The 12,502-nt window shown below is 43.3% G+C and overlaps 1 protein-coding gene across 4 annotated transcripts in view; it reads left to right on the forward strand.

The window, feature by feature from the left end:
• Positions 1–12,502, forward strand: part of b4galnt1b (beta-1,4-N-acetyl-galactosaminyl transferase 1b) — a 120,340-nt gene that overhangs the window by 37,300 nt on the left and 70,538 nt on the right. For all 4 annotated transcript variants that reach the window (XM_063037321.1, XM_063037323.1, XM_063037324.1 and 1 more), the window contains exon 2: positions 6,998–7,213. In XM_063037321.1, coding sequence (XP_062893391.1) covers positions 6,998–7,213 — 216 coding nt within the window. The remainder of the gene's footprint in view (positions 1–6,997; positions 7,214–12,502) is intronic.

Consider the following 12,502-nt stretch of genomic DNA (forward strand, 5'->3'; position numbering starts at 1 on the left):
CAGTTAAGGCACGGTTGGAGGAACAAGCCCGAAATCAGGTTGATTGGAAGAAAGTGGTCAATTGCAAACAAAAGCCTTCAGAGGATGTTTTTGAACATGAAGACTACTCTGGGACAGTTTGGCTCAGTTACTCAGGCGTCCCAGGAATAAATGAAGATAATATTGAAAACGCTCCATATGGCCCTCTCAAGTTGACCACGAAAGCAGATGTTGTCAAAATGGTGAAGCTAACAAGAGGAAATTAAGTGAAACTGCTGTTTCCTGCAGTGAACTGGTGCAAGCTGCTGAACAAGTGGATATTGACGCCCGAATAAGATTGGTACAGACGGGTCAGTGACCTCCACCTGTTAACCAACAAATACGCGAAATTGGCTATGCAAATTATGTGGTAGAAGAGGACATGAGGCTAGGTCTTGTTGGCATAAGAAATCAACTTCGCCACAAGGACAACAGCAACCTTGACAACAAAGTCATCCCCCTACCTCACAACGGAAGGAAAATGTTGCCTGGATGGTACAATTTCAGGCTACAATTGCAGATGTAATGGAGATGTTGTCAAAGTTGCAAAAGTGACTAGGCACGGACCTGCAGTCTTTGTCTGCAGTGTTACAGCAAAAATTGGGCGGCTCATATACACTGTGGAAGACTGATGATCTTGACTGTGCTGGAACAATAACATGCAAAGAAAATGTAAATGATCATAAAGTAGTGCCTTTGTTGAACCCAGATCTGATTTAGTACCCTGATGGGTCCTCAATCATTGAAGGATGAATTCGAATGGCTGGTTGGGCTGTGGTTATAGAAAGTGAAGTGGTGGCCTCAGGAATCGTGGTCCCTGGTACCTCTGCACAACAGGCAGAGCTGAAAGCTTTAACTGAAGCCTGTAATTTAGCAGAAGGAAGATCAGCTAATATCCACACTGACTCTTGATATGCTTTTGGAGTCATTCATGACTTTGGAAATTGATGGAGACAAAGAGGATTTCTTACAGCTGTGGGAACTCCAACCAAGAATGGTGAACTAGTACTAAAAGTTATGGAAGTCATCTAACTACCATCAGACATGACCACAGTGGAAAGGTGTGGAAATGCTTTTGTGGACAAAACTGCAAAAAGGGCAATGAGAGAAGGAATAAAGAAACGGAAGAAAACCCGATAACTGAAGCTAAGTTAAACATTGTGCCACAGACGGGCATGCAAGATATCCGAGAAACGTAAGGTCAGTGCTCAATTGAAGAAAAGTGGTACTGGATGGAAAATGGAGGGTTATTAAATGATGATGGAGTATGGAGATACGGCAGTAGTCATAGACTGATGGCCCCAGCTGAGCTGCCTCCATACCTGGCACAGCAGTTATACTCCTTAGGACACTTCAGAGTGCAAAAGATAATGGACAGATTATCCCAGTTGGTGGAATCCATAGCTCAGGATACAAGCTTGGCAAGCAGTTGAGAGATGTTTGACATGCCAGAAAGCAAGTCCTGGATTAACAGAGAAGCTGCCTCAACTAAGTATCCTTGCCGCACCTGGTCCATTTCTGCGTCTACAAATCTACATTACTTTATCGAAGTGACAAGGGTATTCAGATGTGTTAGTAATAGTGGACAAGTTTTCAAGATGGGTGGAAGCCATCCCAGCAAAAAAGCTACTGCCACACACACAGCCAAAACTCTGATTAAGGACTGTATTCCTCAGTGGGGATTGCCATGCCACATTGATACTGACCATGGAACATATTTCACTGGAAATGCATGTCAAGAATTATGTCAACTGATGACTGTTGAATGGTCTTTTCATTGCCCACATCATCCAGAATCATCAGAACACTGAAAGAATGAATGGCATCATCAAACAATGGCTGACTAAGTATCACGAGGAAGGCATACCACGGCCTAAGGCTCTTCCTTTGGTATTATGCAGCATCAGGGCAATGCCAAACAAGAAATCAAAACTAAGTCCATCTGAAGTGGCGACCAATGTCACTACCTTGAGCTCTCGATCTCAGAGAGGCTGGTATACAGTACATGTTATGTCAGATGGTTTAGCCAATTATTGTGTAAAACTAACACAAGCTGTTCAGTCTGCTTCTCAACAGGTTTCTGCTGCTTGGAGTGGTCCATTGGAAGAAGGACACACGTTGATTCCTGGTAAGCGGGTCCTGGTCAAGAAACCACATAAGGAACCCCTGGGAAATCACCAAGCACTGTTAATTACCACTTTAACAGTTAAGGTAGAAGGTAAAAGTAAGTGGATACAGGCCAGCCACTGCAAGCGAGCTAAAGTGACTCCAGATTAAGACAAGTACTGTGGGAAGACTTCAAACAAGAATCTAATTATTGAATATTATTATCTACATTTTTGTTTGTTTAAAAGCGATTATTACCAGAATAGTTCAAACTTGTACAAGCATCCCAAATGTATCCAGCCATGATGCAAAACTATAAATGCTTTTGAGAAGAGTTTTTGGTTACTGTGTAATATGTACCTACTTTAAGTCTTTCTGCCTTTTCAGATGTGATTCTGCCAGGGTCCCTTATAGAATCAAAGTGGGGACAGTTGGAAACCACTCTTTTTTGAATAATACTTTTTATAAGATTTGTACTTTTTTTAACAAACACGTGTATTTTTCACAGTATGTGATGGTTCGTTCCCACTTAGTGGCATAAAATGGTTCAGCAGTTAAATTAACAGTTTATCACCTTTCTCATTTTCCATCGGCTAAATATTAGCATATTACCCACGTGATCTAATTGTTTTAATTATGTGGCCTATTAGCTAGTTTATTTCTAGATAAGGATTTTCTTATCTCAACGATAAAAGTGATGAATTTTTCGGAGGTGCCATTTTTATTCCCCAGAAGTTTTAATGTTTTATTCTTTTACAATATTGAATCACAGTGGATTTAATTTGGCTTTTTGACACTGATCAACAGAAAAAAGCTCTTTGGTGTCAAAGTGAAAAGAAATTTCTACAAAATTAATAAACACAAAATAATTGATTGCATAATAACTCACCCCCTTCAAGTCAATATTTAGTAGGAGAACCTTTGGCAGCAATTACAGCCTTGAGTCTCTGTGGATAGATCTCTATCAGCTTTGCACATCTGGACACTGCAATTTTTCTCCATTCTTCTTCACAAATCTGCTCAAACTCTGTCAGATTGCATGGGGATTGAAAGTGAAGACCCCTTTTCAAGTCCAGCCAGAAATTCTCAATTGGATTGAGGTTGGGACTCTGGCTTGGCCACTCCAGGACATTAACTTTGTTGTTTTTAAGCCATTCCTGTGTAGCTTTGGCTTTATGCTTGGGGTCATTGTTTTGCGGGAAAACAAATCTTCTCCCAAGTCAGTTCTCTTGCAGACTGCATCAGGTTTTCCTCCAGGATTTCCCTGTATTTTGCTGCACTCATTTTACCCTCTACCTTCACAAGCCTTCCAGCGCCTGTTGCAGTGAAGCATCCCCGCAGCATGGTGCAGCCACTATCATGCTTCATGGTAGGGAAAGTGTGTTTTTGATGATGTGCAGTGTTTAGTCTGATGGTCAAAAAGCTCAATCTTGGTTTCATCAGACCATAGAACCGTCTTCCAGCTGAGTTCAGTCTCCCATGTGCCTTCTGACAAACTCTAGCCAAGATTTCATTTAAGTTTTTTTCAACAGTGGCTTTCTCTCTGCCACTCTCCCATAAAGCTGTAACTGGTGAAGCACCCGGGCAACAGCTGTTGTATGCGCAGCCTCTCCCATCTCAGGCATTGAACCTTGTAACTCCTCCAGAGTTGTCATAGATCTCCGAGTCTCCTCCCTCACTAGTCCCCTTCTTGCACGGTCACTCAGTTTTTGAGGACGGCCTGCTCTAGGCAGATTTACAGCTGTGTCATATACTTTTCATTTCCTGAGGATTGACTTAACTGTACTCAAAAGGATATTCAGTGACTTGGAAATTTTCTTGTATCTATCTCCTGACGTGCTTTTTAATAACCTTTTCGCAGAGTTGCTTGGAGTGTTCTTTTGCCTTCATGCTGTAGTTTTTGCCAGGACACTGACTCACCAGCAGTTGGACCTTCCAGATATAGGTGTATTTTTGCTACAGTCAATTGAAACACCTTGATTGCCCACAGGTCTCCAAAAACAGATCACCATTTAACTAATTGTGTGACTTCTAAAACCAGCTGGCTGCACCAGTGATGATTTGGTGTGTCATATTAAAGGAAGTGAATACTTGTGCAATCAATTATTTTGTGTTTTATATTTGCAATTAATTTAGGTCACTTTATAGAGATCTGTTTTCACTTTGACACGAATGAGTCATTTTCTGTTGAACAGTGTCAAAAAAAAGCCAAATTAAATCCACTGTGATTCAATGTTGTCAAACAATAAAACACGAAAACTTCCAAGGTGGGTGAATACTTTTTATAGGCACTGTACCTCTTAGCATCATTTCTTAACTCTTCTTCTAATTTGCTTAGTACTTGTATGTTTGTTTGTGCTCTAAAATAAACCATCGTTAGAATTAAGACCGCTTGTCTACTGACTCCTAAAAGAAGCCTAAGGATCAGAAAATAAACAAAAATTCACCACTGACTACATCTTCTCATTCTTCCAATCGCTGGTTGGCCGGTGCTCGGAACACCAAACTGCTGCGAGTCAATGCCTTACGTACTCGGGATAGTAATAATAATAGATAAATAAAGCATAAAAGAGAGGTGAGAGTAGATAATCGGACTGCTGGAAAATGACACTGGAGAGGTAGTAATGGGGGACAAGGAAATGGTGGACAAACTAAATAAATATTTTGCATCCAACTTCACTGGAAGACACTAGCAGTACGCTGCAATTTCGAGAGTGCCGGGGGCAGAAGTGAGTGCCATTGCTATTACTAGACAGAAGATGCTTGGGAAGCCGAAAGGTCTGAACGGTGATAAGTCGCTTGACCAGATGGCCTAGACCATCTGGAGCTGAAGAGATTGTGAAGGCAATAAGTTCAAAGTTCAAAATACGTTTATTATCAAAGTATGTATACATTATAGAACCTTAAGATTCATCTCCTGAAATGCAGCCACAAAACAAAGAAACCCCAAAGAACCCATTTTAAAAAAGACTGTCAAACACTCAATAAGAAGAGATAGAAAAAGAAAACAAATTGTGCAAACAATAAAAGTAAGTAAATAGCGTTCAGAGCAAAAGTGAGTCAATAGACAGGAAACGTGCAGCAGCTGGAGCAGACCTCAGTTCAGCGCAGAGCCGAGAACTGGCCCCACCTTCGCTCCTTGTCCTGACACCCTGCCTTTTCAGTCCGTCTGGTCTGGTATGTAAATTGTCCAAATTCAGGTCATTTTTCGCACTAGAACCTGGGCCCTGTTACATTGATATGCTCTGGGCCTGGACCCCAGCATCACGTTTCAACCCGTAATCGACCTTTCCAAAGCAGCCTGGCACTTAGATCAATCAAACCTCACTCTGTTTAGGTAAATGGGCCTCAATTCTGCCCCAAAACGGGCAGAAAATTCAAAAGCCAAGTTGCAATGGGACTTGGGAGTCCTCATGCAGGATTCGTTAAAGGTTAACTTGCAGGTTGAGTCGGTGATGAGAAAGAAAAATGCAATATTCGCATTTGTTTTGAGAGAACAAGAATATAAAAGCAAGGATGTGATGCTGAGGCTTTATAAGGTTCTGGTGAGGCATTACTTGGAGTATTGTGAGCAGTTTTTGACCCGTTATCTAAGAAAGGATGTGCTGTCATTGGAGAGGGTCCAGAGGAGGTTCATGAGAATAATTCTGGGAATGAAAGGGTTAACATATGGGGAGTGTTTGATGGTTCTGGGCTCGCACTCGCTGGAGTTTAGAAGAATGAGCAGGTGGGATCTCATAGAAACTTATTGAAAAGCCTGGATAGAGTGGTTGTGGAGAGGATGTTTCCTATGGTGGGGAAGTCTAGGACCAGAAGGCATAGCCTCAGAATAGGGATGTCCATTTAGAATGGAGATGAGGAGGAATTTCTTTAGCTAGAGGGTGGTAAATCTGTGGAATTCTTTGCCACAGATAGATGCGGAGGCCAGGTCATTGGGTGTATTTAAGGCAGAGGTTGATAGGTTCTTGATTAGTTACGGCATGAAAGGTTATGGGGAGAAGACAGGAGAACAGGTGTGAGAGGGAAAATGGATCAGCTATGGTCAAATGGTTGAGCAGTCTTGAGGGGCCAATGGCCTAATTCTGCTCCTATCTCTTATGGTCTAAAATGTTGCGTGTGTCTTCAGGCTTTTAGCAAAGAGAAGAGGACATGTGCTGGGTAGTGGGGGTCTTCAATAATGGAATTTTTAAGACATCGCCCTTTGAAGATGTCCTCAATGTTGGGAAAGATCATACTGATGATGGAGCTGGCTGAGTTTACAACTCTCTGCTCTTTTTTCTGATCCTGTGCAATGGCCCCTTCATGCCAGATAGTGATGCAATCACTTCAGATGCTCTCCACGGTACACCTGTGGACATTTTTGAAAGTCTTTAGTGAGATACCAAATCTCCTCAAACTCCTAATGAAGTATAGCTGGTGGCATACCTTTTTTGTCATTGCATCAATGTGCAATTACCAGTTCCATTCCTACTTGGCTTTGTATCTCTTACTTCTTTGGAGAGGCTCAGCTAACAAGATTTGACACCAGGGCATGTTTGGTGCCCAAAATAATGAGGAGTGACAGGTGACTTACCCAATTTTGCTGCATTTCTTGCATCTAAAGTGAGAATATGCAGCAATTGAGCTGCAGTCTCTTTGCTCTGGCTAGTTCTGTTCACCAGGCCAAGATGGCTACCAGTCACAAACAGAATGCTGCTCATTTTTCCTCTAAAACCTACAGCACATGAATTTAATTAATAGAATTTAATTGTGGACTGTTGACATTGCTGTATAAAATTTAATTATTGGCACACCTGATTTAATAAGCGGCTTCTTCAAAATATCTTTAGAAACAGTGTTGTAAAAATTGACTCTTGTCTCTGCTTGCCTCTAGCATGCGTCCGGTCAAGAAGCCTCTTTGCTGCCTTTTGCTGGTGACATTGCCCCTGGGAATTTTCTTCCTTTGTCTCTGGCTGCTGAAACCTTACCACGTTGTGGATGTGAAGTACCGAATTCCCAGTATTTCAGAGAACCTTCTGGAACACAGACTTTGGGAGCCCTCTGACAAATATGCCCACATTTCCTTCAAGGTGAAAGAAATTGTGGCTGGGTAAGTCTCGCTACTGATCCAGTGGCCATTGTAATGTACCTTTAAGGAGTCAAACTCTGGAGCACTTAAAGCTTCATTGGTAGCATGTGGGGGAAGGGATACATTTTTGAAAGAAGTAGATGGGTACAGAAGAGGAGATAAGGCCTGGGGCAGATGAGCTATGATCATATTGAATGGTGGGGCAGGTTTGAGGGGCTGAGTGGCCTCATCCTGCTGCTACTTTCTTTCATTCTTGTGTTTACCAGCAATACTAACAGATAGGTGGCACAGTAGTATAGCGGATAGAGCCACTGCCTCACAGTTCCAGAGAACTGGGTTCAATCCTGACCTCGGGTGCTGTCCGTGTGGAGTTTGCATGTTCACTCTTTGTTCATGTGGATTCCCCCCAGGGAGCCCCAGATTCCTCCCATACCCTAAAAGCATGTGGGTTGGTGGGTTAAAAGTTAACAGGAATGTGGGGAGAAGAGAATGGGATTACTACAGATGATGCTTGATGTTTAGTATAGTCTCAGTGGGTTGAAGGGCCTATTTCCCTTCAGTTTCACTGTGACTCTCTAATAATTCTGCTCTGTCACTGCCCTTAGATGTGAGTTTAATAAAAATCATCCTTGCCTTTTACAATTGAAATCGCTGCAAGAATTAGTTTCCCCTTTGAGCTTGAAGGTTCAGAGAAGGGGTTAATCTGATCCAATCAGATCTGGGAAGGTTCATTGCTTGTCAAGTTATGTCAAGTTTAGGTAAGCAACTTCAAATTCCTGGGTGTCAACATCTCGGAGAATCTATCCTGAGCCCGACATATTGATGCTGTTACAAAGAAGGCATGACAGTGGCTAGATTTCATTCGGAGTTAGGAGAGATTTGGTATGTCACCAAAGACACTAGCAAATTTCTATAGATGTACCATGGAGATCCTTCTAACTGGTTGCATCACCAACTGGTATGGGGGGGGGGGGCGGGTTGCTACTGCGCAGGATTAAAATAAGCTGCAGAAAGTTGCAAACTCAGTCAGCTCCATCATGGCCGCTAGCCTTCTCAGCATCCAGGAGGCATCTTCAAGGAGTGATGCCTCAAAAAGGAGGCATCTACTATTAAGTAGCTGCATCACCTAGGACATGCCCTCTTCTCATTGCTACCATCAGGAAAGAGATACACGAGCCTGAAGGCACACATTCACCAATTCTGGAACAATTTCCCCTCTGCCATCTGATTTCTGAAAGGACACTGAACCCATGAACACTACCTCACTACTTTTTATCTGTCTTTTTGCAATAATTATTTAAAGGCATCCGTTAGTCTTGTGAGACCATGGATCTGCACCTGGAAAGTCTTCACTCTCCAGGGCGCAGGCCTGGGCAATGTTGTATGGAATACCAGCAGTTGCCCATGCTGCAAGTCTCCCCTCTCCACGACACCAATGTTGTCCAAAGGAAGGGCATTAGGACCCATATAGCTTGGCACCAGTGTTGTCACAGAGCAATGTGTGATTAAGTGCATTGCTCAAGGACACAACATGCTGCCTCGGCTGGGGCTCGAACTCACGACCTTCAGGTCGCTAGTCCAATGCCTTAACCACTTGGCCACATGCCCACAATAGTTATTTAAGTTAACCTTTAATATATAAAATATATATTGTAATTGTATATAATATATTTACTATAATTTACAGTTTTTATTATTATATATTGCATTGTACTACTGCTGCTGCAAAACAACAAATTTTGCGACATATGCCAGTGATATTAAACCTGATTCTGATTCTAATTCAGACTTAATAACTGGTGCTGGTGGTGACTGGTGGTAACTGGTTTCATTGCAAAGATAAGCGAGTGAAAGTGGCACATAAACTCACAGATTTATAACAAGGGGATCATTTTTAGCTGTGGCCAATTAATGTCAGTGGAGATAAAAATGGAGAGATGTGTAGAATAGACTGTTGCTGCACCAGGTCTCCTTTCCTATGGTTGCTGAAAGTTAAGATGATCCCTCTCTGTAATTCCAATTGTAGGTCGGTGGGATAAGCCACAAATAAGGCATTTTATGAGTAATTCCTTCAACGAGGAGGTGGATAACTCACTGGGAATGGGATCAGTTGTCTAAAGGACTGGGTATAGACTGAGGTGATAAATATGCTCCAGGATACATTGTCTGCTGCAGGAAAGAGGTGTTGAGATACAGAAAACTGCGGATGCTGGGATATTGAGCAAAAGAAAACACATTACTGGAGGAATTTGAGAGGTCCAGTCAGCGTTGGGAGCAGAACACTTCGAAGAAGCTACTCGCAAAAGGAGGGCCTCGTGGGCAATCGGACATTTCCAGAGGTCCAATCAGCGTCGGGAGCAGAAGGGGTAAGCGGGGCGGCCATTATTGGGAGTAGGGCACTGGTGAGAGTAGAAGCGTCAGGCTTTGACTCAAGAGGCTTCAGTGAGAAAAGGGCTGAGGCCAAAGAAACAGGTTAGAGGATCTGGTCTTGGTTGTCCATTGTGCAGTGCAGGCAGAATGGCAGATATGGCAGTGGAATGCTCTTCCTGTAGGATGTGGGGATTCATGGAACCTGATGGTCTCCGGGATGACTAACACCTGTGGGAAGTGCAGCCAACTCCAGCTCATGGAAGACTGTATTAGGGAGCTGGAGGTGGATGAACTTAGGATCATCCGGGAGGCAGAGCAATTGATAGATATGACTTTTCAAGTCAAGTCAAGTAGATTTTTATTGTCATTTTGACCATAAACTGCTGGTACAGTACACAGTAAAATCGAAACAACGTTCCTCCAGGACCCTGGTGCTACATGAAACAACACAAAACTACACTAGACTAAGTGAGACAACAGAAGGCTACACTAGACTATGTAAGACAACACAAAACCACACTAGACTACAGACCTACACAGGATTATATAAAGTGCAAAAAACAGTGCAGGGCAGTACAATAAATAATAAACAAGACAATGGGCACAGTAGAGGATAAATTACAATATATAGGCATCCATTAGTCTCATGAGACCATGGAGTTGCACCTTGGAAAGTTTCCAGGGCGCAGGCCTGGGCAAGGTTGTATGGAAGACCAGCAGTTGCCCATGCTGCAAGTCTCCCCTCTCCACGCCACTGATGTTGTCCAAGGGAAGGGCATTAGGACCCATACAGCTTGGCACCAGTGTCGTCACAGAGCAACGTGTGGTTAAGTACCTTGCTCAAGGACACACACGCTGCCTCAGCCAAGGCTCGAACTAGTGACCTTCAAATCACTAGACGAACACCTTAACCACTTGGCCACACGCCAACACCAACACAAATTACAATATAATAATAAATGATGTAGATGTCAGTCCAGACTCTGGGTATTATGGAGTCTGATGGCTTGGGGGAAGAAACTGTTGCACAGTGTGGTCGTGAGAGCCCGAATGCTTCAGTACCTTTTGCCAGATGGCAGGAGGGAGAAGAGTTTGTATGAGGGGTGCGTGGGGTCCTTCACAATGCTGTTGGCTTTACGGATGCAGCGTGTGTTGTAAATGTCTGTAGTAGGTGGTTACACCCAGAGTGCAGAATTCAGGGAGTAGATGGGTGAACACTGAGAGAGATAAAGGGAGAAAGAAGTCAGTGCAGGGTCCCCCTGTGGCTATTCCCCTCAGCAACAGGTATACCCTACTTTTATACTTTTATGCTTTATACTTTATTGTCACCAAACAATTGGTACTAGAACGTACAATCATCACAGCGATATTTGATTCTGCGCTTCACACTCCCTGGATTACAAATATTAAATATTTAGAACTATTAAAATAGTAAAAATTAGTAAATATTAAAAATTTAAATTATCAATCATAAATAGAAAATAGAAAAATGGAAAGTAAGGTAGTGCAAAAAAATCGAGAGGCAGGTCTGGATATTTGGAGGGTATGGCCCAGATCCGGGTCAGGATCCGTTCAGCAGTCTTATCACAGTTGGAAAGAAGCTGTTCCCAAATCTGGCCATACGAGTCTTCAAACTCCTGAACCTTCTCCCGGAAGGAAGAGGGACGAAAAGTGTGTTGGCTGGGTGGGTCGTGTCCTTGATTATCCTGGCAGCACTGCTCCGACAGCGTGCGGTGTGAAGTGAGTCCACGGATGGGAGATTGGTTTGTGTGATGTGCTGCGCCGTGTTCACGATCTTCTGCAGCTTCTTTCGGTCTTGGACTGGATAACTTCCATACCAGGTTGTGATGCACCCTAGAAGAATGCTTTCTACGATGCATCTATAAAAAATAGTAAGGGTTTTAGGGGACAGGCCAAATTTCCTTAGTTTTCTCAGGAAGTAAAGGCACTGGTGGGCCTTCTCGGCAGTGGACTCTGCTTGGTTGAACCAAGTTAGGTCATTTGTGATATTGACCCTGAGGAACTTAAAGTTTTTGACCTGTTCCACTTGCGCACCACCGATGTAAATTGGGTTGTGCGGTCCACTACTCCTTCTGAAGTCAACAACCAATTCCTTCGTCTTGCCGACGTTGAGGGATGGGTTATTGTCTTCACACCATGCCACCAGGTTCTTAATTTCCTCTCTGTACTCAAACTCATCATTACCCGAGATATGGCCTACAATTGTTGTGTCATCAGCAAACTTATATACATGTATTGAGTTTGATGGAAACTTGGCTACACAATCATGGGTGTAATTGGATATACTTGGATACTGTTGTGGGAGATGACCTATCTTGGCAAGGCAGCAGCAGCCAGACCAATAGCATTGTGGTCGGCTCTGAGCCTCAGAAGGGAAGGGTGAAGTTAGGTGGAGCAATAGTCATAGGGGACTTGATAGTTAGGGAGACAGATAGGAGATTCTGTGGTAGCAAAAGAGATGCCAGGATAGTGTGTTGCCTCCCGGATTCTATGGTCCAGTTGCAGAATATTCTTGAAGGGGAGGGTGAGCAGCCAGAGGTCGTGGTACATGTTCGTACCAATGACATAGGCAGGAGAGGGGTAGAGGTCCTGTTCAGTAAGTTTAGGGAGTTAGGAAGAAAGGCTGAAGAGCAGGACCTCCAAGGTGGTAATCTCCGGATTACTTCCAGTGCCACGAGCTAGTGAAGATCAGAACAGGAATATAGCGCGGATGAATGATTGGCTGAGGAGATGGTTCAGGGGGCAGGATTTCAAGTTCTTGGATCATTGGAATGTTTTCTGGGGAAGGGGTGACCTGTACAAGAGGGACAGATGGCACCTGAACTGGAGGGGAACCAATATCCTGGGAGGGAGGTTTGCTAATGCTGTTGGGGAGGGTTTAAACTAGATTTGCAATGGGGTAGGAATCGAAGTGAAGAG

Source organism: Mobula hypostoma, chromosome X1 (genome assembly GCF_963921235.1).
Source record: "Mobula hypostoma chromosome X1, sMobHyp1.1, whole genome shotgun sequence".
Classification (NCBI taxonomy): Eukaryota; Metazoa; Chordata; class Chondrichthyes; order Myliobatiformes; family Myliobatidae; genus Mobula; species Mobula hypostoma.